At 40.8% G+C, this 27291-nt stretch overlaps 1 protein-coding gene across 1 annotated transcript in view; it reads right to left on the reverse strand.

Annotated features, from left to right (window-relative positions):
- LOC108605132 (Pde9) overlaps positions 1 to 24699 on the reverse strand; it is a 45326-nt gene extending 20627 nt beyond the window's left edge. Inside the window, exon 1 of the mRNA XM_017994698.2 lies at positions 22062 to 24699. Within this exon, the coding sequence (XP_017850187.1) occupies positions 22062 to 24150 (2089 nt within the window). The 5' untranslated portion in view covers positions 24151 to 24699. The remainder of the gene's footprint in view (positions 1 to 22061) is intronic.
- Between the last annotated feature and the right edge of the window lie 2592 nt (positions 24700 to 27291).

Here is a 27291-nt window from a genome sequence, read left to right on the forward strand (position 1 = left end):
ATATAGATGTTATTTGGATAAAAAAAGCTTAGTGAGCATTCGAAATGAATTTAATGTCACATGCATGTGCTTGGGGCTGCATTGTTGCTGGCCAGTTGCAGAGTCAAGCTGTGAGCTGTGAGCTGTGAGCTGTGAGCTGTTTGTTGGTAAATTACACCTCCAAGCATTGGTGAGCAATAAAGATTCATTAAATGAATTGAGCTGAGCTTGCTGCTTGCATCAAAGCCAAACAGCAATTAGTTTGCATGTCATTTGCACAATTTACCAAACATCTCAAACATGCCAGAGAGAGAGATAGAGAGAGAGAGTTCTGAGGTTTTGAATATTGTGGCATTTCGTATGTCATAAAGCTTTGACAATGGAGAAGCAGCAGCAGCAGCTCACCGAACAATGGCAAATGGCAATAGCAATAGCTGAATAACTGAATCAACCATCGACCATGGCCATGGCCACAACTATGCATAGAGAGCTTATATACAATATATACATAATAGATGTACACATGTGTGTGTGTGTGTCATTAATGGAAATTTGATTAAAACTGCTGTCGTTGAAGCACAAAGAAATTAAAATGCTGACAGCCGTTAAAGCAGCTGCCTGTGTCATATATCGCGACTCACACACACGTACACACACACACACATGATGCCTCATGGTCACGCCTCTTAGCCACATCTGTGAGTGTGTGTGTGTGTGTGTGCGCCATTTCTGCTGCAAGCCAAACACTTTGCGGTACCGTAGCGGTTATAATTAATTTACTGCCACTTACGATTTTTAATTAAGCGCAGTTACTTTTACCAGTTGCAGCTCTGCTGTGCTGCGCATTCTTTTGCCACACGACCAACCAAGCAACCAACCAAGCAACCAACCACTCAACCAGTTTTAGTTACTTCTTTTTTCTTGCTATGCTGCGCTTTGGTTTGATATACGAGCATTTCTATTTAAACCGCATGTGTGTGTGTGTGTGTGTGTGTGTGTGTGTGTGTTAAGTCATTTGAAGGTCAGTTCTGATTTGCAAACAAAAGCAACTGCACACAGCTGCATGACAGCGACTTAAGCTGTTATCGCTGCGCTTATCGATTTATCGTCTATCACTGCTAGCGCTGACACGAAGCAGCGTCAACTTGCTTTTAAGCACATTGTTTGCCTTAATGTATGTAAAATTGCATTACACCCCCCCACTCCCCACTCCCCACTCCCCACTCCCTTTTCACGACTCTTATGCTGTCAGCTCACGGCATTGATGCGTGACAATTTGATCGATGAATTTCGCAATCATGTTTGCTGCTTTTTCTTTTTGCCTCTGCTTATTGCAGCAGCATCAGCAGCAGCTGCAAAATATTAACTGTCAATTATGTGGCGCTTTGGCAATGCCATTTGTTGCATGCTGCGCTGCGCTCTCTGTGTGTGTGTGCGTGTGCGTGTGTGTGTGTGTGGCATGAAATATTGCATATGCCACACGCATTGACAGCCAACCAATTGCCTTCTGTGCTAGCGACGAGGCGCAAGCTGCTTTATTTGCACAGCCACAATTTGACAGCAATTAGTTGAAATGCCGAGCTCACTTGAGGCCACTTTTACAAAAGCCACAAAGCACACACACACACACACACAGAGCGAGAGAGAGCGACAGAGATACAAAAACACCTACGCATAAAATTGTTGCCAATTGATTAGCAGGCAAACTAATTGCGGCAACCAAAGCAAAGTTTGCAAGGGCCATGCAGATACGGACAGACGGACACACGGACAGACAGACAGACAGACAGACAGACAGACAGACAGTTGGGTTGACAGTTTGCTGCTGCGGCTGCCAAAAATTGCATGCGTTCCAGCAAAAAAGCAAAATGAGAAGCGAAAGCTCCAGCTCGTACCAAAATTGGTTGCCATGCATTGCGTATACGCCATGTCGACTTGTCGGCCTTGCATGCAACACTGCGTTGGTAATTTTGCTGCTGCTCCTGCTACACTGTGCGGCACCTGCCGTTTGGCATATCGCATAACGTGGCATTAAATAGAAGAGCGTGCGTTTTATATGCTAAACACTTGTGTTTCAAATTCAATTGACAAATTGTTGTCTAAATTTCAGACTCGTGTGTGTGTGTGTCTATCAAATTGGCAAGTAAGTTAACAAACGATAATAAGCGCAATAGAGCAACTAAGTTAGTAAAGGCCTAAGTGAGGTTAAAGGCCTAACTAAATAAAATAACTTTAACCTTAGCAGTGCTAATAACGATTTACTTTAAAATATTGCAGACTAGCGACTCTCTAGAGACTTTTCTGTTTATGCGCGTCTGGGACTGGCTGTTTTCTCTCAGTGTATAAGCAGTGCATTCGATCATTAATCAGCTCTGACTACTCAAACGACCACAAGTTGCAGCCTCTGTGTGTTGTCAACTCAAAACTCAAAACCCCAAAAAGCAACAACAAAAGGCGCACTCACATTGACATATTGCCAACCCACCAGCAGTGGGTGGTGGGTGGTGTTAGAGATTTTGAAATAGTGTCTGCCATTGGGCACATTGGGACATTCCAGTTGATTGCTGTGCTGCTGCTGCTGCTGCTTTAGCTTTAACTGCTGAGGCGCAAAAAGTCAAAGTCAAAGGCGAGCGGGGCGCCTCTCAAGCTTGTACGACATGCATATTAAATATGTATGTGTGTCATGTTAGATGACAAAAATGGCAACAATAATGCGTTAAATAATTAATTACAATCAATTAATTAATTAGACACCAAAGCAACGGGGGTCATTAAGTCAAACAGCCGCCAGCAACAGGCCTAAAGGGAGAACAACAACAACAACAACAACAAGTTGAACAAGCAGCTTGTTGTATACTTGTATGTAATGTGGGCTATAATCAACAACAGTTTAGTTGGCTGGCTGGCCCTTTTTTTGCTGCTTCCTCTTGTTTGTGGTTTTGCTTTTTAACGTCCCTTTTGGACACTCATATTTTATTTTATTGCATATTGTTAGGCGCTAAACTTTCTACAACTTCTCTGCTGTTGCTGCTGCTGCTCCTTCTGCTTCTTCATTTTCTTCTTCTTCTTCAACACACACTTGCATAATTAATGACGTTGACAGCGTCAACCCCCGCAACTGCTTGGCCTTTGGCTTTTGCACTTGCATTGATTTATGAACCTATCGCAATACTTAACCAAACCAACCTCCTTTCGAGCCACGACGCTTCAGCCATTCATTCAAATTTCATGGCTGTTATGCTTGTTGTTTTTCTTTTTATTGTTGTTGTTGCTGTTGCTGTTGCTGCTGGTTTTTGTGGTTTAATTTGTTTTTGTTTGTGCGCGCTCTGCCCTGACCACAAGCTAATTGTATTATTTATGAGCCGAAGCCTTTGAATCTAAAGAATCTGCGTTGAGCGCCCATTTTGGGGCAAAAATAAACGCTTCAAATTCAATCGACTACTTTATTGATTTGTTGCAATTTCATCTTGAAGCCATTACTCAACAGTTTATGCCAAAAGCATTACACAAATTTCAGCAAAGTTATTAATAAGCTTGTGAATATGCAAGCAGCTTGAATGCAGCAATAATAGCAACTAAATTACTTTCTCCCATGTAAACAATATTGTTGAATTGTTTCATAACCTAAGTGAGTGGGCAGGCTAAGCTTAAAGTCAATATTTTTAAGCTAGCTGTGCAACAAACTGATTGAACAAACTTAAATTGGGTTAAAACTGCAACTGGTAATTATTATATATTACTGTAGTTTGTACGATAATATTAATTTTTTATCAAACGTGTCATTTCAAATTAAAAGTAATTAAATGATTATCTTTATGCTTAACAAAATTGTCACTGTCACTGCAAATGGCGTCCATTGGCCGTTGCAATTAATCAAATGTTTGTGCGAGTGCCAAAAAGTGTAGCGCACTTTTTTGCGCTGCTGTTAAATTTAACATTCGACTGTTGCTGTTAAGCAGATTTTGTGGGTTGGGGGGCAGGCAAATGCCTTTGATGTTGCTGCTGAAGATAAATCTGACACACTTTTTAAGCTGGAAAAAGTAATAAAATATGCAATGCAAACTGAATGAGTTAATACCGAGAAATTATTTTAATGCGGCAGCTTTACGCTCTTTTTGTTCTTAATCGCATCAATGGAGCAAACAGCAATGCAAAAGCATTTATTATATTTATTTTATGCGTTCTTTAGAAATGGCAATGCACAATCAGCTTACAACGCTTATTGCAAGCTAAGCTTATTATTTGTTTTAAGCGCTGCTAAAGTTCACATGAATTTTTAGCTTATTACTTTGAAGTTTTTTGACAGCTTTGCGCTGCAGTTTCAATTTCAAATTCAATTGCATGTGTGGCTGAAATTTCTTATTTGTTTTGCCATATAACGAACATCAACTTTGACAGCAATTATGGGGCCATTATGTTATTGCTTTATCGAAGGCTGTCTTAAAGCGCAGCCAATCAAGTTGGGTAATTACAAATAAACAAGGCGGGCGGCGGCATTAGCTTTGCACGATATACATTTCAGCTAAATATCAAATTCAACAACTTGACGGCTGTTTGTATTTGTATGTGTGTGTGTGTGTGTGTGTGTGTGTGTGTAGCATGTGGCGCTGACAACTCTTTGTTAGGACTTGGCTTGTTTATCAATTAACCTGCCGCAAGCGTTTAATTGACAGCTATTGACTTCTAATTAATATTTTTTGTTATTTATGTTGCTGTTGCTTTAACTCGTTTGTTCTGTTGTTGTTGTGGTCTGATCCCTTTTGTCAGCTTAATAAATGCGAATTTATTTATTTACGCGCACTTATTTGGTTTGTGTGATTAATAAAAGGCTAATAACGCAATTCGCAGCAATTGCAATTCCGCATTGCGCATACGCCATGTGCGCTTGCATATTGAGCTGACTCTGGCTGGCTGTAAATTAATTACTGCATTCCTCACTTGTTATGCATTCATTTGTTTGCTATAACTGTAATTGTTACAGCCATTGTTATTATTATTATTATTGCTGCCGTTACATCGCTCGAGCCCCACAAACTCATTTCAGCTGCGGTCGGTCTCTGCGCCGTGCTGCGTCCTACGGGTTGAGCTGGTTGCTTGTTTGGCTGGCAGAGCCACAAAAACGCTTGTGGTCAATGCAAATAAAGTAAAAGTAAAAACACAGCTATCCCTCAGGTGCTCACACACACACACACACGCAACACAACCAACACACCCACACACGTGCAGCTAAAAAATTTGCATATTGATGGCCAGCAGCAAACACAACAACAATTGTTGGGTAGTAGCTTTGAAGGTAAATAAAATCACAAGCTCGCTACACTTAATTGAAAACTGTCTTAGCAAAGCTCTGCGCACAGTGTTGAGTTAAAAATAGCTAAAATTATTAATCCTGTAAGAAAACAAAAAATCATTAAGGGCTGCAAGTTATTAATTAATAAATTAAATTAGTTAGCAGCTCATATATTCTATAACTTTTTTAGTACTTAAAAATTTATTTATCGTCTTTTTCTGTGTTCAGCGGTATTATTATTATTATGCTGGCACTGCTTGTTCACTCACCTACGTGGGGTCTCACTTCTTAGCTTACCTGCCTGCCAGCCAGCCACCCGCGCATTGATCAGAGCGCAAGAATTGAAGCTGAGAGCGCAAGCGCTTCTCAAAGAGCGTGAGCGACAGCCATGGTCACGGCCATGAGTGTTTCGGGTACTTAGCTTCAGTCGCTCGCTAGCGACCAGCACAAACTAAGTAACCCAAGAGCGCAGTCCGCTCTTATATACCTTGTATTATTGTATCATGGCCACGGCCACGACTTTGCTAGCGAGAGCAGCGCTGCTTTCGTTTGGCTGCGCTCGATCGCTCTGCGCTGCGGCTGAACGAGAGCGTCTCTATTTTTGTTGCTGAGCGAGCGCTCGCACGTTGGGGGCTGAGCGCTGTCTTGACTGCGGCTAGACACTGAGCATGGGAGGAAGACTGCCATGCAGCTGATTTAAACGTAAATATGTTCTTAGCATTGAAGCTACATGTCATGCTTGTATTGAATATTGTTTTTAAATTGAAATTATATCTTTATTGGGCGCAACCAACTTTTATATACACTTTGACTAGAACATCGCAGCAAACACACGCATCAGTCAAGCATTTTTATCATTTTTTTTTCCAGATTTATAGATAATATCGTGTTTTTTTCGATTTGCGGGAGAAGTGGGGAGGAAATAAAAAAAAATAAAATAAAAGCGTTCCGGTTCGGATATAGGAGCACCTATATACCAAATGCGGTTGCTCTAGCTCTTATAGTTGCTGAGAAACAGTTGCTCAAACATTTAGACGGGCATGGCTATATCGACTCAGTTTGTCTTGCTGATCAAAAATATATATACTTTGTGGGGTCTGCCATGCCTCCTTCTCCCAGTTCATGATACCCTTTTCCATTTTTTAAAAAAATGTCAAGTGTATAAAAAATACAATATGATTAATATGGCATTTATGCATTTAACTGAATGATTCAAGACAATTTCGAGTGAGCGTATTTGAATGGCAAATAATGCGCTGACTTTCTTGCATTGGATTATGAATTATTTTCTCTTTATAGCAGCTCTGCTCTCAATTCAGAGTAGAATTAATACGCTTAGCACTATCAAATGAATAAAGGTTATGTAAAAAAAACGCTTTTAAAATATTTATTTCATTACTAAAAATATGCTAGATTTCATTCTGGCTTTGTCGCGTTGTAGTTTTAGCCTTAAACAAGCTAAGCTGACAACACTGTTCTTGGGGCTTAGCTTAGAGCAATGCACAATAGGCGCAGTGGACCTTTTCTGCCTATCCCTGCCCCTTCTCCTCCGCCCCTTGTCACAGTTCAACTTATACGCTTGTGCTTTTATTTTCGTTCTTAAGTAATTAAAACAACTTGATTCTCTTTTTTAAATTCATGCTCGCACACACTTCAATAATTAATTTAAATGCAACAAAGTTAAAAAATTTGTTTACTTGATATATGTGGCGCATCAACAGCGCAATTCACATCGTAAATTAAATTAAAAACCGTTAAGTTTGCTTTTTATTTCGCTTCGTTTTATTTCTTTTTTTTTTTTTCAATCTTTATCTTTGATTTGATTTTGCTCTCTGGAATATTTTTTAGCCAATGACTTTCAAGATACGCGTATGAGTGTATGTATGTGTGTGTGTGTGCTTATTTTTTATTTAGCCTAATACATTGCAAATGCCAGTCATTATTCACACACACACACACGCACACACGCACACACGCAGCCTGAACTAAAAGCTGCTCTCGGCCTGGAGACGCCGACGGTCAGGTTCATGATAAAGTGTATTATAACTGATTAAATTTGCACGGTAGCACCACGTAGCATACATACACACATATGTGTGTATCTGTGTTTGTTTCTGTGTGTGTGTGCTTTATTCATTTTGCCAGATTAAACGCTTTGTGTTGATTAAATGAGTTTAGAGAGTTTTTGCAGTCAGCCAACTTCGGTTTAGTTTGCCACTTTAACACTCACACACACACACATACACACATACACACATGCATAAGCATACGCAATGTGTGCCACGACAGTGTTGCCCACTGCTCATCACAATAAATAGTAGCAACTAACAAAAAGTAGCAGATCATTTGTAATTAAATAGCAATTAAACTAATAAGTTAAAAAAAGTTTACAGCTCAAATCAAACTCAAGTAATAAGCTTTAATTTATGAAAAAATTAAGTATAGCAATAATGAGTAATTACTTAGCAGACAAACGTATTTTTGAAAACAAATAAGTAGCAGCAAAAATGAAACAATTAAAAATTAATTAAGTTTATGAAGAAAAAAAACCAAAGCTTTTGCTTAAAATTAAAATTAAATGCTATATTTTGAAGAAGAATTAATTTTTAAATTAAATGCAATATTAATGTAAGCAAACATTTTTTATTTACTATATTTGAAATAAAAATTGAATTGCAATCTTTTGCACTTATCTATTTTTTTTTTTTTTGATAAATTTCAAATTAGTTGCACCAAATGGATTTACAAATCAAAGATCGCGCTTGTCTTGTTGCAATTGCAATTAATCTAATGAAAACGTGGAGTTTAACTTATAAACAAAATGTCAATGTCAGCGTTTCATTTGATTTTCCACTCAATTCAATACAAAGCCCAAAATGTGTGAATTAACAGCAGAGTTGGATTGGTTGACATATTCCAAATTAAATTAAACAGCTGCAGACAAATGAAGTTTGCAGTGCACACACACACACACACACACACACACACACACACATGGGTAATTGGGTTTGTTGCTGCAACTCAATTTGCGTCAAGACCTAACGAGAACTTTAATTTTATTTATTTGATTTTCGAGTGCAACTTAATTTGAAAATTTTGCGCTTGAGCTGCCCAAAGTCACTAGAAATCCCATTAAAATGCAAATTATTCATATTAACGCGCCAGATATAAATACAAAAAAAGAAAATATGGCACACATTTTGCTTTTTATTTTGCAGTAAACAAGTTCAGCATATTAAAGACAAATTGTGAACGTGAAATGCGATTAAGAAATGAAGAAAAAAAGGCGAAGGTAATGCAGATAAACATTTTTTATGCATGTGCGTGGCCCTGAAAAACGAGCGGCCCAGTGGGCGTGAGCGTGAGCGTGAGCGTGGGTGTGGGCGTGGGTGTGGGCGTGGCATGGGCTTGGTTAAAGGTACGCACTTTAATTGATTCAACTGTCAATAAATGAATTATGCGCAGGGACTCTGTGCTGAGGGCTGGATGTCAAAAATTTTGACAGCTGTCAAAAATGTGTTGCACGAGCGAAAGAGAAAGAGCAGCGAGAGAGAGAGAGAGAGAGAGCAAGAGTGGGAAACAATTGTTGCGGCATCTCAAGAGATGAGTGTGTATGAAAATTGCGCAACATGCGGAAAATGTAAAAAGCAAAAGAAAAAAAATTAACACTTGCGCATAAATTTTGTAGGCGAGTGTTAATGGAAGAGGTTAAAGCAAGCGCGCGCTCTCTCTCTCGCTCTCTCTCTCTCTCTCTCTCTCTCTCTCTCTCACTCTTTGCTCTGTCTCATCAAAGTCAATTTCCTTGTTGATTTTTGCTTATTTGCGCATCTAAATGGATTTTTATCGCAATGTTTTGCAATGTCCTTCCGGCAGCGATCAATACAACAACAGGCATATGCCACAAATTGTGGCAGACACACACACATGCATATATGTATATATATTTATATCTTGGGCTTGGGCATAGGAATTTCTTGCAACAAATTTGCAAAAAAAATTTGCGGTAATTTGTGTGCTTATGTGTGTGTGTGTGTGTCCTGACAGGACAAAAGCGGCTGCGGCGGCGGCGGCTACGCATACCCAACTGATTGGTAAATCCTGCGTGTCAGCAGTTAACTGAAAGCCAAAACAGTTAATGAAAACAAGCCAAAGCCGTCGGAGCGGACGCCGATGCCGATGCCGTTGCCGTTGCCGTTGCCAAAGGCTGTCCTGCCACGCATTAACATGACAGCCTAACAGGATATATCCTGCTACAAGGATAGCTGCATAAACCGCCATAAACAGCCAGCCAGCCAGCGAGCCCAACCAAATGCAATTAGAGTCGCTCGCCAGTGCGTCAGGCAGAGCAAAATAAATTAAAGAACTGTGCGCAAATTTTTAAGTAGATTTATGTGCTGCAAGAAGAAGCAGCGAAAGCGAGAGTGAGAGAGAGAGAGAAAACAAGTTGCTTATATTTTATACAATTTTTTTAAAGCAGTTTTTCAAATAAAGTTAAGCTACAAGCAATAAAATTTATGCCAGTCAACACTTTCAACAGAGGCCTAGCTAAAGCCCCTTTATATGCATGTGTGTGTGTGTGTGTCTGCTGCTGGCATATTCCTCAGCCTGGTTGGCAGCATTGTCAATTTAATGGGTTTAAATTATTTGCCTATGCAAACATTTCTTTTGAAGGGAGAACTCTATGCTAAGTGAGCTGGAGCTGAAGCTGGAGCTGGGGGAGCGACTGACTGAATTGGCAACGTATTGGCATTGGCTTTGGGCTTTGGGCTTTGGAGTGTGTCAAGTGGTTAAAGTGTTCACCCCCAAAAAAGGTGCACACCTATATAAGGCGCAAGGGGCGTGGCAAGCACACTAAATTAAAATGCTCCAAAATGGCAGCAAGCAAAACGCCCACAACACTGACACTGACTGACTGACAGGCAGCTAAATAAAGTGCACAAGCTCCAACACACACACACACACACATTACGTATACGTAACATTTTTTTTGCTCTCTTCTTTTTGCTGCCGCTGCTGCCTTGTCACGCCTGCTTACTAGTTGAGCTAAAAACTGTGCTGCTGCACAAGTTTATATTAAATTAAACACGCTCAAAAGTAAGCAACACTTTGCACGTGGCGATGTCGATGTCCATGTCGATGTCATTGTCATTGAAAGTGAAACTCATGCCAGCGAGTTTTGAATTCCGAAGCAGCGAAATATGAATTCAAAATGAAATACACAACTGCACGAGAGCAACAAAAGTTTCTTAATGCTTTTGACAAACAATTTTGTCATGGATGATAAACCCTTTTTGACAGAAGCGACAGCGAGCGAGTATGTCCAACTAGAAAGCACACTTTGCAGACCTTAAGTCTCAATTGCATTTATGATTGGATTTTGATAAGATAAAGATGGAAACTAATCGGAGGCATGTAAGTTGTATTCTAAGCAAGGCACTGCAATCCGAAAATCCCAATTGAGTTTAGCTCAAAATAAGAATAATAAGATATTGAAGTTAAAAAGAATTCATAATTTAATAAATTCAAATAAAGCAATTGACGTCAATTGAACTTTCAAGTTTAAAAAGCTAGACAACAAATTTCAAGATTACTTCAAATTCTCTTTTGAGAATCTCTTTGATATATACTATATGGCATATATAGCTTTGGTTGATCTCAGCTCTCTAATCAAAGTGTTGATTAACTTGAACCAGCATTAGCCAACACTGAGCGATCTAGTACAGCTAAACTGCATTCAATTCATTTAAAACAATAGAATTGTATTAAAATAATGCAAAGTGTATGCATAAGTTGGTTACAAAAAAATGTCACATAATTTACAAAAATTTATTAGTAAAAGTAAAAGTTTGATGCCTAAAGCGATAAAAAATTGTAGAGATTTTATTGTTAATCGATAAAAAATTGTAGAGATTTTATTGTTAACTGGCTGGTTTTAAATATTGGCGTGTGCTTGTTCGCTTGTGTGCAAGGCAATTAATGAAAGAGGTGAGCAGAGCTCAGCAGACAGCGCATCGCCTCTGCCTGATGCTGGGTGTCGAGATCTTGAAAGCACACGCTTGGGGAATTGGCTATTGAACTTTATACCTTGATAATTTGCTGGTAAACATGCTGATGGCCAGAAGCGCTGAGCGCTGAGCGGTTTAGCAGCAAAAGACAGAGAGAGAGAGAGAGGGAGAGAGTGAGAGCAAAAGCAATTTGCAGCAACCTTTTTATATATTGGTTGGTTGGTTGGTTGGCTGAGCTGAGCTGAGCTGAGCTGAGCTGCGTTTGCTTTTGGGGCATTTGGACAGCTGTGCGCATTTGGGACATAACCTCACGTTCTTTATGTGCATGGGGCGTATTTGGCGAGCGCTTTTAATTAATATACTCAAGTGATTTCATTGGCTGCCAAGCACACAGCCAGACAGACAGTCGGACAGTTGGACAGTTGGACAGTTGGACAGTTGGACAGTTGGACAGTTGGACAGACTGGGTGTCAACTTGTCGCTGGGACCGACAAATTCGAAATTTTAAAATGAGTAGAATAAGCCGCTAACAACAACAATCTGCAATGATGCGGGATGGGCCCAGAGACAGTTGGCGCTGGCTTTAGTTTGGAACATAATACACATACTAATATATATGTTTATATGTTGTATGTGTGTGGCAACGAATAAAAATGTTGGCATGAATTTTTCATTTTTAATTATTTGCAACCAACCAGCAGCAGCAGCAGCAGCAGCAGATGGGCACAACAAAAGCTATTGCTGCATTTTAAAGCGTTCATCGGAACGAATCCGGCCCCCTGCCAGTCCACACGAGTCTTCTCTTTTTTCATTTTGGCAGTTCACTGGAATTTTAACAAATATTTTTCAGGATATGCCGTCCAACGTTGAATGCTGATTCATTACAGTCGTCAGTGCTGCCAAATTTGCTGAATCACAAATATATATTTTTATAGCTTAAAAATCTAAAAATAGCTATTCGATTTACTCATATTTTTCAATCAATAATTTGCATCTGCGTCATGCTACATTTTTTTTATTAAGCTAAGTAAGTAATAATGTTAAGCTTCAATTCATAACTTGCCATTTGGTGTAGATAGCGACGAAAATTTACACAGAGCTACGAATCGAGCTCTGTGTACAGAGTTCCAACTAACTAACCAACCCGCAATTCCCAACGAGAATAAAAATCTCGTTGGGCAGCACTATATGTTGCAAAAGTGTAAAATATTTCTGGCAAATAAATCGGTTAGAGCGGATAACCGTTTGAAATGCAATGCTGCACATTTTTTATTTTTGCAATCAGTTAAGTATAAAATTACATAAATGCGAAAATTGCGTGCGTTTGAATAAAACGAAATAAATTTTAATGATACGCTGGGTGGCCAGACAGTGGTTCGAAACCATATTGTTTCGCAGCCAAATAAAACAAACAAATGTTTTCAAAGCAAAAGTATTAGCGAGCATGCAAATAAATTTGCTACTTTTATAAAAGTTATCGAAAGCATTTGCAGCATTTGTATATTTGCTTTTTTTCAAACATTTAATGTTAGCTTTAACCACTGTGCATTGCAAATTTTGATACTTGTTTATACATAATAAAATAATACAAATTCCAAACTGCAGTGCTTCAGTTAAGTTCGGTTAATGTTAAGTTAACAGTTTTTTTAGCCGCAGCTGAAGACGCCATTTGTCTTAACATCAGTTCTTAATGTTAAGCAGCATTATTAAAATGTAAAGCGCACAGCTTGAATTAAACTGAATATTTTAAGTGCTTAATGAAATGTTAAAAGTCAAATAATAAAATATTTGAGGGCTTAAGCAAATAATTGTGGTCGGCATTTAATTAAATAAATAAAAAGGAAATAGCTACGCTTAATAAATTTGCCTAACCTACGACTCTACATCGAATCGACATTAAATAAATGAATAACAGTATCAATGTTTAATACGTGCATCTAATGCTTGTCTGATTGACTTAAGCTCTTATAATAGCTTGGCATAGATTCTGATTCAGATTCAGCAGTTGATATTGATATTGCAATAGACACACGACTAAAGTTGTGCATTAGCTTTGCGTAATTAACTGCTGTCAAAATAGTAGTTAAATGACACACACACATACACACATACACACGCGACAATTGTCACTCAAAGCGTTGGCTTTAATGTTAGCGCATTACATTGGCGTAAAGTAAACAACACGTATAAATTACAATAGCAATAGCAATAATAATAATATTAACAAATTGCTGTCTGGCGTAGCAACATATGGGATATAAATATATATTTCCATGTGTGAGTGCGTGTGTGACACGTGCCCCAGCGACGCACTTTGGCCATGACAGACAACAACACACAGAGTGAAGTAAAAATAGCAAAAGCACATAAAAATATTTACAGAGAATTCGTAACTAGCTTAAAGCCCACAAGCTGAATCTAGCACGAGAACGAAGCAAGCGAGCAAGCGAGCGAGCGAGCGAGTGTGGCTAACTTTATGAATTTCCATTAGTTAGTGCCAATTATTTCATTTTGCCCAGTAACTAACTGCCGGGTAACCAAATATGCTTTTGCTTGCTGTTCAAACTTGATTATGGCGAATCACTAATTGCAGTACACAGAACACAGAGAACAAAACACAGCACACAGCACACAGCATATAGCGTAGGCTTATAGTAGTGGTATTGAAGCAATATTAAGTATACGCAGTGGGGGCGGCTAATGGGCTGAGCGGCAGGCAGGCAGCTCTGAGCTCTGAGTTTTGTAGGCGGGGGCATATTGTGTTTCAAAGTTATAAAAATATGCTCATAGAGCGGCTGTTTCAAATAAAAATCACAACAGCGCACTCACTCACACTTGACGTTTCAATGTTGTGGCTCTTCTTGCTCTCGCTCTTGACGTTGTTGCTCCCACTCTGCATTCAAATTGTGGCAGCAGCCACACAGCCTGGCAGGTGTAGACTTTCACTGTTACACACACACATACACACATATATATGCTTTGCATGTAGGTATTTATTTATGAATAGCACTACAGACAGGCGCCTTAATTGAGTGGAATGTCTGCTGCACACACAAGAATTATTATAATTATTTTTCTTTCTATATTTGCTTTTCTCTCTCTCTCTCTCTCTCTCTCTCTCTGCTGCGCTGCTGTTTTTTCTTTTTTGCAGCATATGCCACACTGCACTGTGAATAGCGCACATTTCAATTTGCAAGGCAAGCAACACACACACACAGACACACTCAGTTTGCCACAGTTACTTATCAGCACATATATGTGTGCGTGCGTGTGTGTGTGTGTGTGTGTGGAATGCTCTTTCTTTCTTTTTTGTTGTCTTTGCTTTCATTACGGGCACTCAATGGCTGTAAAACTTTTTGATCGGGCGACAGCGGCAGTTGCGGCAGCTTGTCTATTGATTTAGTGAAGCGGCCAAAAAAATTTCAACTTTTGCTAAAATATAATGTGCTGCGCTTCAGTAGGCTCTAAGGCCTGCTAACGGTGCATAATTTAAAGCCAAGGCCGCCGCACAGTGACGCGCTCTAAATGCAAATCAAATATTTACATAAAAATACAAATTTGTCAACTCGGCCTAAAAACAAAACTAAATTCATTTCAAATTTTTCGAACAAGTATTTAGCATTATTGTTAAATTTATTTACTTAAAGTAACTCTCAATATGCTAACTCTGTAGATCTCAAAAGATATAAAACTTCACTTGCTAGAGTTTTGCATAGAGTTTTTAAGTTGCTTGATTAATCGCACTTTGATATATTAAAACTCAGTTAGCAAAAATTTGAGCACGCTATCTCGATATATTCATATTTATGTTCGTTCAGTCTATCGATTCAAGCTTTTAACATAAAATGTAAAGAGCGTTAACATAGTCCGTTAAAATAACATATGTTAGCTTGACTTCGAAAATAGCAGAACGTATAAGTGTGAGCTGCTGCTATTTATATCAAACTTATACTTAAATTTAAACTTTATATTTTAAAACTTTTGTTTACTAATAAACTCAACTCTTTCGATTAACTTTACAACTATAAAATTATGAAAATAAAGCAACTAAACTCTAAACTCTCATTTAGAGTAAATAAACAAGTAAGACAGACTTAGAACGAGGCGTATGCACTTAACATTTCAGACAATTTTTGATTAGAAATGAAAAGAATTTGCAAATTCTGTGTTGACTTTTTTGCATTTTTCATAGCCCATTGTGGGCGGCCTGTGAGATACATTTGCAAATAGCTTTAACTTTTATTGCAGGCAGTCGAAGTTTTGCTCAAATAATTCATATTAAATGACTGTTTATCAACAGCAAAGGTTACACATACACAGAGACAGAGAAAGAGTGAGAGAGAGAGAGAGACAGTTGCTTGTTAACTTTGTAGCTGTTGGGCCTGGCAACGCTTTCATTTTTTATTTTTTGTAGCTGTTGCAAATGGCAAAAGTGCGAGTGTAAAACGTAAATGTGTCAAATGTTGTTTGGCAACACGCACACACACATACACACAGTGCTGTGTGCTCTCTCTCTCTCATAATTTACAGTTGCTTTTATGCTTTGCCTCTGTGCCTTGTTTGATTGTTGTTGCAACATTTTATGGCTCATTAAAAATTGTTGCAGCCGCTTGTGGTTTATGCGGCATTTAAAAACATTTGTGTTTCAGCAAATTCTGAGCAGCGAAACTCCTTGACATCCTTTCGCTGCCTTCAGCCTTCAGAGAAGCTTCAAACTATGCCGGCCACTATAAGCTATTTATAGCTGATTTTATCTAGTCGGTCGGTGGTCGGTCATGCGGCTTTAAGCCAAAATAAAAAAAAAACATTTGCCAGCTGCCCCAAAGTTGGTGCGTTTTGTTGCACGGACATTGTCAAGTCAATAAAGCGCGTCAACAGCCAAACAGTTTGCAACCAAATGCCGCATAACTTGCATTTCGACTGCCCCTACCCCCCAACCAAAAACCGCATATCACTGCCAACAATGGCAGCAGCAGCAGCAGCAATACCATCAACAATAACAACATTAACAATGCAACAGACTCAACTCAACTGGCAGTGGCTGTCAATGCAGAATTTGCTTTTCACGATTCTCATTTGGCCACACACTCACACACAAACAGAATTGGCAGGACATGCAAATAATTAATTGAATAATTGGCTGAGTCACTAAAATTGAGTTTGACAGCACTTATTCTTTTCTATTTTTATATTATTAACAAAAACAAAAAGTGCAAGCTGATAAAAAATAGAAACTAAAATAAAATTCAATCAAAAATTGTTTCCACTTAGGGCAAGCGAATTAAGAACTTCGTCAGCAGTCAAACGTTTTGTTAAATTTCAAGCTTAGGCAGCAAGTTGGGAAAAACTAATAATTGTTGCTGCTTGTTTTTTAAAAGTTAAAGTTATACTATGGAAACAAAACATATGCTGAGCTTGAATGCTGTGCCTGCTGTAGTTTCATTAATTGTGCGGGCAAAGTTTAAGTGAAACTGACCTAGCTGAGCAAGTTTAGTGTCTTAAGCTCGTAAAGCTGCTGAAATCTTGGTGCTCAAACAGACGCGCTCTAAATAGAAATCGGTAGTGTGGTCAGCTGTTATTCAAGCGAGTGTCATCCAGCATGTGCCATGTTATCTGATTGCTGATTGATCTGAATTTCCTGCGAATTTATTAATAAATTCACTTTTGTTATAACAAAAGCGTACAGTGTAAATTAACAATTGTTGACTGACACACTCTCAGCATTGGACTTCGAGCTAGAGCTAGTTAGAAATCTAGTTTCTAGTGAAAGGAAATGCTCTTTGTTAATTGAATTCATTTTGCTGGAATTTCTCACTCAGCTTTGCTCTGCTGCTGTCTCTGATAGGCAAATTGCAGTAGAAAAATTTTCATTAAACTGCAAAAATGTTTTGTGTAATAGTAGAAAAAGTTACTTTCGGAATTGGTAACTTGCTTTTTGTTTTGCCTGTGTGTGTGGCATTAAAAGTCATTTAGCATACATGCAACACATACAAAGCGCTTTTGGCAACAAGTTGCAGCATATTTTTTGCATTCACACACCTACACACACACACACATGTGTAGTGTGACTCTTGTGTGTGATATTGTTTGTAACTTGTTGGCTGTCTGAGCATAAAATTGGTTTTGCATTTTAATTTGCGCATAAGTGGCCTGTGTCAGCCGCAAAAATTTGACAAGCGCTTTACTCTAATTAATGTGCAAATGGCCAGGCCGAGGAGCCTTCAGAGCTCGAGTGAAAGAGAGTGAGAGCGAACTGCAACAATTTCAATTAGATTGCCAGCCAGCCAGCCAGACCGACCCCAAGCCCAAGCCTCAGTCCGAGCAACGAGGGCTCAAGTGGCTTTAGCTGTAGCTTTTTGCTGCATGGTTTAGTCTTGCAGCTTAAGTCGAGAGCCCATTGTTTGCACACCACAGCCAGGAGCGGAGGCAGCGTTGCGTGCTCTTCATGTTATTTGTTGTCAAAGTAAATATTTATTTTACAGTGGCATATTAAAAGCGCAGTGGGCAGCAATACTCAACTTAATTTTATATTGCACACTTTTGTGCGCAGGTGATATGAAATATGCGTAAGTGCATTTGCATGTGAGGGCAGCGGCAGACCCATGCCTTAAAAGCTATAAATAGTTGCATGTGTAGCTGGACTCGCCGCACGCTTGTTGATGCGCCTTTTGCAGCTGCCGCTGACAGAAAACACCCACACATATATATCAAAAACGCTGCATTGATAGTGCAACGTGTACGCAGAGCTCACGGCTATTTATAAAACGCTCATAGCCATAGCAACGGGCAACGGGCAACGCGCAGCGCATTTACGCAAAAAGTCAGCGATAAATGTATTTATATTATTTGAATAGTCGTACGTACGGCCGCAGGTATGTACACAAGTGTAAGTGTACACAAGTAACAAGAAGGACGCAACTGCGATAAGAGCAGATTAATTCAGTTACGCTGTGAAAAGTTGTATTTAAAATTAAATTGCGTGCTGCAAGTCCCGGATTATTACAAAAGAGCAAATTATAACTTTTCTTCACAGCTCTGCTGAATGTTATTGTTAAGCTCTAGTAGTAACAAAGTTAACAACAAGTGTTAAGCTCACTCACATCGCTAGATCTGCAGTTAAGCGTTGAGTTGCAAAGCTCACTTATGTTAATAGCAGACAGTAATTGTTTATGTTAAGCGCATTAACAGCGATAGGCAGTCGCTATGCGCAGCTCGCTACGCAAAGCAACAGCGATAGATCTACAGTCTGTCATAGCAGTCAGCAATTGTCTATGTTAAGCACTGCCTGCTAAGCTAACACTAACAGCCATAGGCAGTCGCTATGCTTAGCTAACAGCGCTAGATCAGCACTGGATAATGTTAAGCACTGGCTGTTAAGCTAACATTTCTGTATCGCCACACTGATCTGTTATGTTTCGCATATAACAGCTGCTGTTAAATGCACTGCAAGCTGTTAAGTTTTGAACTCAACTTTGTTTGCCTACCTAAGCATAAGTGTATACTAAATGCAATACAAATACAAACACACACAAAGTTTACTTTTTGTTGTCTCCCATTTTGTTTATCTTGCAGTCGATGAGAGTCGTTCGTTTTGATTTGCCCAACACTTTATCACTTAATGTTATTTTGTGTGTGTGTGTGTGCAATTCTGTTTTATATTTCTCTCTCTCTGTCTCTGTCTGTCTCGCTTGAGTGTACAACGTCTTGTTAAGTGAAACAATTGAATTGTTAACTGAACAATAAAGTATTTTATTATTATTAGATTTTTTTGCTGCTCGCTGCTCCGCTAAAAGCGCAAGCAGCGAGAACCCAAGCAAGCGATCCCTTCGCTCCGCTCTGCTGCGAGTAACCGCTTTAGCTGTCTGTTGGACTTAAGTGCCTTGCGGTGTGCCAATATGACTTGACTGCTGGTTATGCCTGGAAGTTGCAGGCTTGCGGCTGTCTCGAGTAGATTCCAAACATATTTCTTGCCTCTTGTTATTTGTCATTCGTATTATGTGTGTGGGGTTCTTATTTTTCTCTCCTCTTTTTTTTTTTGTTTTTTTGTTGTTGTGTCCGCTTTTACTTTTTGCCAGCGTGTTGAAATTTTTGTTATACTTTCTCATTTTTTATTTTCTTTTGATTGTTGTTGTGGCGGGCTGGCTGCTGTTGCAAGTATTGTCAAGCCATTTAGGCTCTTGAGTTTATGGCCATTTTGAGTTTCGTGGCTAAGACTTGGCTGCTGTTGTTAGTCGCATTGTTCTTGTTTGTAGTTGTTGCTGCTGCTGCTGTTGTTGTTGTGCAGGCAATTTATGTTTTGTGGCCTTTGCCACAGGCGTGCGCGCGGTTTCTGATTTACGAGCTTAGACGCCACACGCCACGCCACGCCAGACACACAATCTAGGATCAAAAACTGGAAGTAAGCTGGCAATTAACTTTTAACTTTTAACAATGCCGATTGACGAGCTGAGCTCGTATCAAACTCAAAACGCATATCTCTAACTAGATTTTCTAATTACCAGCAACTTTGTTTGTATTTGATTGAAACTGACGCGTAATCAACTGAAGAGATAAAAAGCGACAATAAAAATTATCAGAGAGAGAGAGAGAGAAAAATTGCAGTTGAGTGGCACATGTCAGTGAGAAAATTGTTGAGCAGCGTCTAGCGGCGTGTGCGCTCAATTGAACGGAAGGCAATCAACAGGCGTTGAAAAGTAGGCAACACTTTTTTCATTCTTGCTCTCTCTGTCTCTGTCTCTAGACAAATCAATGTGGCATCGAATGGCCGCACAAGCGACGCATCGAATGCCAATTTAATTGAAATGTTAAAAATGCGACAATGTGTAAAAATGCCAGGACACACACACACAGAGGCGTGGGGCGTTGGCGCATAGTCAAGGACAAGGGCAAAACGAGTAGAGCAAGCAGCAAAGAAGAAGAAAAAGCTAACAAAAAGGTGGCAAACGTCGCGCCAATACAAAGGCAACTTTTTAATGCCATTCAACAAAGTTGTTATCATTGTTGTTGTTGTCCTCGGCACACACACACACACATAGAGAGAGAAAGAGAGAGAGAGAGAGAGAACACATAAAAGGCGTAAGCCGTTAAAGCAGCAAACGCCCAGCCCTAACTGGACTTTGGGGCAGTCACGTTTAAGCAGCGTAGTCATGGCTTTAGCTAGATAGTCTTCCAAAGAGCCAGAGAGGGAGAGATAGAGTGAGAGTGGGTGGTTCGCCCAGCTTTTGATTAGCTGCCTCTGCTTGTTGCTTGCCCCACACACACACACAAAATATTTGTAGCAAGTGTTGCGGCTGGTCTGCCTTCAACTCAAAAGTTTCAGTTGACAAACATTTTCTATTCTATTTATTTGCTGCATATTTTGTGTAGTTTTGTTGGCTAAGCAAACAAAGCTCAACAAAATCAAATAAAATCTAAATAAATTTTACAACTGTGCACAAAGTGCACAAACTATTTCCGAAATTTAAACTTATCTTTAAACCAACCCAAGCAAGTGGTGGGCCAAGCAATTGTCCTGTCCTGTCCTGTCCTGTCCTGTCCTGTTCGGCTTGCTCCTGTGGACGAGGTCAGCTGATGCAGCGAACCGAACAAAAAGCGTTTATAGTATATGCAAGCCAGTGAAGCTGCCGAGCAATTGTGAAAATGATTTCACACATTTTACATAAAATGTTTGCATTTGTTGCCGCGCGTTGGCTTCGCCTCTGCTTACGGATCATTTGAGGCATTAACGCCACGTGCACTTAGCCTGCGCTGTTGCCTTTAGCATTTACACACTCGTAGGCATAAGTATTTAGACGAGCAAGTGAGCATTATAGGCAAATTGCACAGCAAAAATGTTTTATATAAAAATAAAAATATGGGAATTTTTAATGATGCTATCATACACATTTTCATAAAGGCCACCCTAATATATTTTATATATACATAATGTATGATTTTTAATGAAATATTTTGAGTGAGTTCAAACTATAGATTATTATTCAAGAGCTTATTATTCATTTTATTCATAAGAAATTTGCTATAATTAGAAAAAAAAAACTGTACTCGGCTAGCATTTGTACGATTATTTTTACCTTATTTATCGATTTATCGAAATTACTAAAATAAACTTTAGACTGAATGAAAAATTTAGCATTGAAAAATTATTCTAAAGCTTTAACAATAAAAATTAAGTAGCTAACCAAAGTGTGGTTTGAAATTAATATCAAATTAACATTAATTAATCATTTGTTTATTAACAAGCTAAGCTATTATTGAAACTAACTCGAAAATATTGTTAGAGAAATGTCGCGGCTTACCCAAGCAGTTAGTTATGACTAGAGCTGTAAAAATATCGATGGTACTATCGATAATATCGATGGTGGCACCCTGGTCAGTACCATCGATTGTTTTCAGACTATATCGAGTAGCTGAATATCAAAATTGAATGGAATCCCTTAGGAATATTGGAAGGTAATATAAAAAAATCGTAAGCTATCGATGGCGCCACTATCGATGGTTTTACAGCTTTAGTTATGACTATTTGAATCAGGTAAGCGACCATATATAAGACTTCCCAAAATGATAGACAGGCTCAAGGCATTTCCGCTATGATAAAAATGTTTCGGGCTGAACAAACTTAGGCGCATAGTTGGGTATATTTTAATACCCTTTAGAATTTAAATTTCGATAAAAAGTGACATACGATAGTTTGGTTGTCGATACGTCGATATATTGTTGCTTGTCGATTTACTTTTAGCAATTAGTGTGAATATTTTAAATAGTTAAATTGAAATGTATGCTCTACTTACATAGCCAATTCATACGCTCTGTGTACTCAACCTTGCGCTTGAGATCCTTGACGAGGGCTCGGAAATCATCGTCGTTGAAGTGACACTGAATGATCGTGTTGTTGAGCTGTAAGATGCTGTACTCGTTGTTGCCATTGCCATTGGAGGCCGCAGCAGCAATTGAAGTGATTGCCTCGCGTGCTCCATTGAGTGCTGCTGCTGCTGCTCCGCCGCCGCCGCCGCCGTTGGAGTTGCTTTCAAGATCAGTGGCGCTGGCGCGCAGCTGCAGATTGAGCCCAGCCACGCCGCCAGCATCGGAGCTGAGGCTTAGATTGAGACTGGCGGTGGCATCGCCGTCGACATTGCTGCATGACTTGCTTAAAATGATGGTGGCGCGATTGGCAATCGAATTGGCGGCAAGCAGATGCTCGCCGGCGCCGCCGCAGCTGCCGCGATGCAACTTGTTGGCGCAGTTGTTGTTCTTGAGCGTGATGTGCAGCTGCTGATTGGCTGCCTGAACGGCTGAGCAATCGCTGGCGCGACGACGTCGCGGAGTGTCCGGATCTTGAGCTGGCTGCAGCAGAAAGGCGCGGCTGCTGCTGCTGCTGGGCGCATCGACAGCAATGGTTGCTGTTGCTGTCGTTGTGGTTGTGGCAACAGTTGTTGTCTCCACCATGTTGTTCGAATGGGATGCCGACATAGTTAGGCTGTGGGTACTTGCGCTGCGGCTGCTGCCGTTTTCTTCTTCTTGTATGTTGTTGTTGTTATTGTTGTTGCTGCCACTGCCCCTGCCGTTGTTGTTGTTGTTCAAATTATCGCTGCGTGCTGCCAGCTGTTGGCGTATGACTGTGAGCTTACTGCTATTTTGCTCCTGATCCTGATCCTCGTAGAACTGTATCAGCAGCTCCTCCAATAGCGCAATGGGCGTGGCAGCTATAGCCAATGAATCGCTGCTTGAGCTTAAGCCGGAGCCAGAGCCGGAGCCAGATGCTTCGGCCGATGCAATTGCTGAAACGCTTGCCGAGCTATTCGACGACTTGTTGCGTCGCACAATGGTTGCTGCTGTGTTAGTAGTGGTTGCTGTTGTTGTTGCTGCTGTTGCTGTTGTGATGGCAATTAGCAATTCCAATTCCTCCTCCTGCACCTGCTGCTGCTCCTCGTCGTCGGAGTCAACGTTGAGCAATAAAACTTGCCGATGCTGCTGCTGCTGATCGATGGGCTGCTCCACACAACTGGCAATGCCAAGATTGCTGCCGCAGCTCTGACTGCGTGTGACTGTTGTTGTTAGTGTTGTCGTCGTTAGTGTTGCTGCCGCGCCCACAGCAACCGCCGCTGCGGCCAGCAGCAAAGCACGCTCGCGCTCACGGCCCGGATCGAAGATCGAATGCTTTAGCAATATCTCTTGCAGCTGCCGTCGCTGCCGTCGCGCACTGTACGGATTGTGTAAATGAAAGTCGCCGTAGTATTTGGCCAGGCAGCGCACTCTCGATGCAATGTAGCCAATGGTGCGAAGCAGACGCACATCGGCGTTTAAAGCGCTAAGCCGCTGAGCCTGTTGCTGCTGCTGCTCGTTTGGTTGCTGGTGGAACGCTGCTGCATTTCCGCAGCTGTTGCTGCGACTGATACTAGTTGGGTGGACGTTGGCGCTGCCGCTGGCAATGCAATCAATATCAAAGTTGGCGTCGGTGTAGATGTCGTCGTCGCTGCTGTTGCTGCTGTTGCGTGTGCTGCTGTTGCTAAAGGTGTTGGCGTGAGCACTGGGTAGTGCTTTGGGTGTGACTTGTGTGGCTGTTGCTGCTGCTGTTGGTGTTGTTACTGTGTTGCTGCTGCCAGCGGCTGCTGCTGTTATAACTGTTGTCGTTGTTGTTGTTGTCTCGGCGACGCCAATATCCGCCGTCGCAGCTGCTGCTGATGCTGTCGTCGTTATCGTTGTTGTTGTAATTATTGTCAACGCCTGCAGCAATTCCTCGTCGCTCGGTGTTGCTGCCGCCAACAACTTTTCCGCAGCTGCCTCCACTGCTGCCGCCTCTGCTGCTGTCAATGCTGCTGCTGCTGCGGCTGCTGCACTGCCTCGTCGAGTACTGCTGTTGCAGCCGCTGTCCTGGTACATTTATAGGCAACCGATAGCGATCCTTGCTGGTGGGTGTTGTTATTGTAGCGTTTCGTTCGCTGGCGTTCGATAGAAGCTGCCGCTGCTGCTGCCGCTAAATTAGTTTTGCTATTGCGAGCTGCGCATTGCTCTGCCTCAGTTATTTTATTTGATATTTATTTTTGCTGTTATTATTGTTGTTGTTGTTGTTGTTGCCGGCGCCTTTTTATGGTCACTGCTTTTTCGCTGCTGCAATTTGTTGTTAATGTCAATGGCTGACAGGAGAGGACACGGACACCGACACGGACAAGGGACAGGACAGTCACACGACAGCTGAAAATTATGCAAATTGATGCTGCTGCTGCTGCTGCTATCTACACCGTATCCTGTGACCTCGTCGCGACTGTAGACGCAATGCCGCGTTACACTCTCTGCTGACACGCCACGTTGCCTTTTAAATCAATTCAGTGGAAAAGTTGCCGCCACTTGCGAGACTCTCATGCTCTCACTCTCACTTTCACTGCTTGCTCTCTCTCTCTCTCTCTCTCTCTCGCTTGCTTGCTTCTCCACCTGCTACTGTTGTTGTTGTTTTTATTGCTGTTGTCTTCAGTGACTTGTTTTACATTTTATTTTATTTGAATTTGCATTTTTCCAACTGTGTGTGCGTGTGTGTGTGTGTGAGTGGGCGGCACGTCACTTCCGTTTCCGTTCTCAAACAATCGTTCGTCGTCACCGTCGCCGCTGCTGCAGTCGCAGTCGCGGTTGCTCCAACAACTGCCTGTTGCTTAGCTGCAATGATAGAAAATTTGCAATTGCAATTGATTAGAAACTATTTCTACAACTCGTATTTCCGTTTAATTAATTTGCCAATTGTGTCAACAGCAAGAGAAAAATCAAAGCCAGCTGCGATTGAATTTCAGCTAAATGGACGATTAAATTAATGAATCGACGCAATCGAAACAATGCAAAACCTTCCGAACCGCTCCGCCCACATATATTTATGTAATAATTTTCGCAACACTTATGCTTGCAGCTCTTAATGCAGTTTACTCTGCTGCTGTTGTTGCTGCTGCTGCTGCTGTTATTGTTGCTCTTGAAAGGAAATCGAGGACATGTTACAATTCCATGTGAGGGTCCAGATAACAGAAACAAAAGGCGCTGCCGCTGACTGGCCAAAGAGGCAAAGACCCAAAGAGGCAGAGAGAGGCAAAAGCAACGACACAACAATTGCACAAAAGCGACGCGAACGGTCGCAGCAACAACAGCAACAACAGCAGCAGCAGCACACAATAACAACAACTGTTGTCGACGTTGACAATGACAGCAAATGTCAAACAGTTACTTTCCCGTGGTTCGTGGCTTTAGTCTGTTAAGTGCATTGTATATATGTGAGTGTGTGTGTGTCTGTATGTGTATTGCTTGAGTGTTTTGTATACATGTGTGTGGGTGTGTGTTTGCGTGTGTGGTCAGCTGCTGTCGGTCCAACTGTCATTCAGTCTGTCATCTTTGCCAAGCAGCTCGTGTGTGTGCAACAAGACAAAGCGGCCCCAATGAATGCAACGAGCAGCTGCTGCTGCTGCTGTTGCTTGCTGCCCTCATCTGCCAAAGAATGCACAGCACGCTACACGAGATGAGATTATGGTTCGAGTCATAGTAAACTTAACACATAGATGCAACGAATTTTCGACGTCAAAGTCGGCTATTAAATACCCTCATCTTGTTGACAAAATCTGCAATCAGCTGTCAACCGATAATGGCTGTGATCGCTGTGATACCGACCTGCCGCCACAAAAAACCAGTAGCTTAACATTCTGTTAACCAAACAGAATCTGCTCGATGGCCTGTCACTCGACTGCTGCGATCTGCGCTTATTAGCCTGCCGCCACAATTAAACGTTTCAGCAGCAGCATAACATGCTGTTAGCAATATTAACATAAACTGTTAAAGCTGCTATACGATCTACAAATACATATTTGCTTCGCTTTTAACTGCAGCGTAACATGCTGTTGACTATTTCTGTTTTTTAGAGCATCTCCTCTGCTCGATTGTTGCTATTAAGCCTGACATTTGATCTGCGTCGTCGGTGCCATTTCTTTGGCACTTTGTTAGTCTGGGCTGGGCATGCTTGAGGGAATCTGTAAGAAATCAAAATGTTGCACATTCTCTACGCATTGCGTGCAGTTAACAGAGAACGACACTTGGACACTTTCCAAGGCATTGGCATTGGCATGCGAGGCATTCTGGCACCCAACCCAGACAGGATAAGCAGCAAATGGGTGCTAAATACAGGACTTAAGCTATCAATTGCTGTGGCAAAACGAGCGTGTGTGGGTCGTTATAAACGTATTGATGATGGTTTTGCTTGTGGTGCCGGTGGCGGTGGCAACTTGTTTCATTTAATTATGGGCTATTTGATAAAAGCCGAGCACAGCAAATGTGATCAAACGCAAACAGAGGGATAGCTATCTACCTATCGTTGTTGCCGTTGCCTTCAATATGAAGCCGCAGGTGTCGCAGTTACCGTTGCTGTCATATCGGGGCTCACAAAACACAAACGCAAACAAAAAAACAAAATAACCGCCGAGGACGCAACTGTGGCTACGATGTTGCCTGAAACAGCGCAACAAAACGAAATAAAAAAAATGTCAAAGTGTATAAAAAAAATAAATAAGTACATACGACCAACGCTCAGCCGCTGCCAAAGCTAAAACTGGCCTCTTAAAGCTTCGGCTGGCACCAAAAACGAATGTGGCCAACTGTTGAATAGCAACAACAACAACAACAAAAACCATTTTTGGCTGCTTGCCAAGTTCGCTCGCTTGCGCTCTCTTTTTTATTTCTTTTTGGTTTTTTTGCCTTTTGCATTTGTAATTTTTGTAATTTTTTTTTGTTGCTCTTTGTGTATTTACAGCACAACGTGTAACACACAGAAGCAACCGAAGCAGCAGCAAATGAAATAAAATGTTTTTAATAAGCTTCCGTTTTGGCACTTTTTCTTACTTTTGGCTTACTTTGCCGCTTGCTGCTTTACGCGCGCGCCAGATTTAAGGCCGTCAAGTGTAAGTTTCCGACAAAAATTTAAGCTGCCAATCAATAAACTTGGCCTGTGTATATAATGGCACATATTAATAAAAGCTTAACTTATATAGCATTTGCCCACGT

This window comes from Drosophila busckii, chromosome X, assembly GCF_011750605.1.
Source record: "Drosophila busckii strain San Diego stock center, stock number 13000-0081.31 chromosome X, ASM1175060v1, whole genome shotgun sequence".
Classification (NCBI taxonomy): domain Eukaryota; kingdom Metazoa; phylum Arthropoda; class Insecta; order Diptera; family Drosophilidae; genus Drosophila; species Drosophila busckii.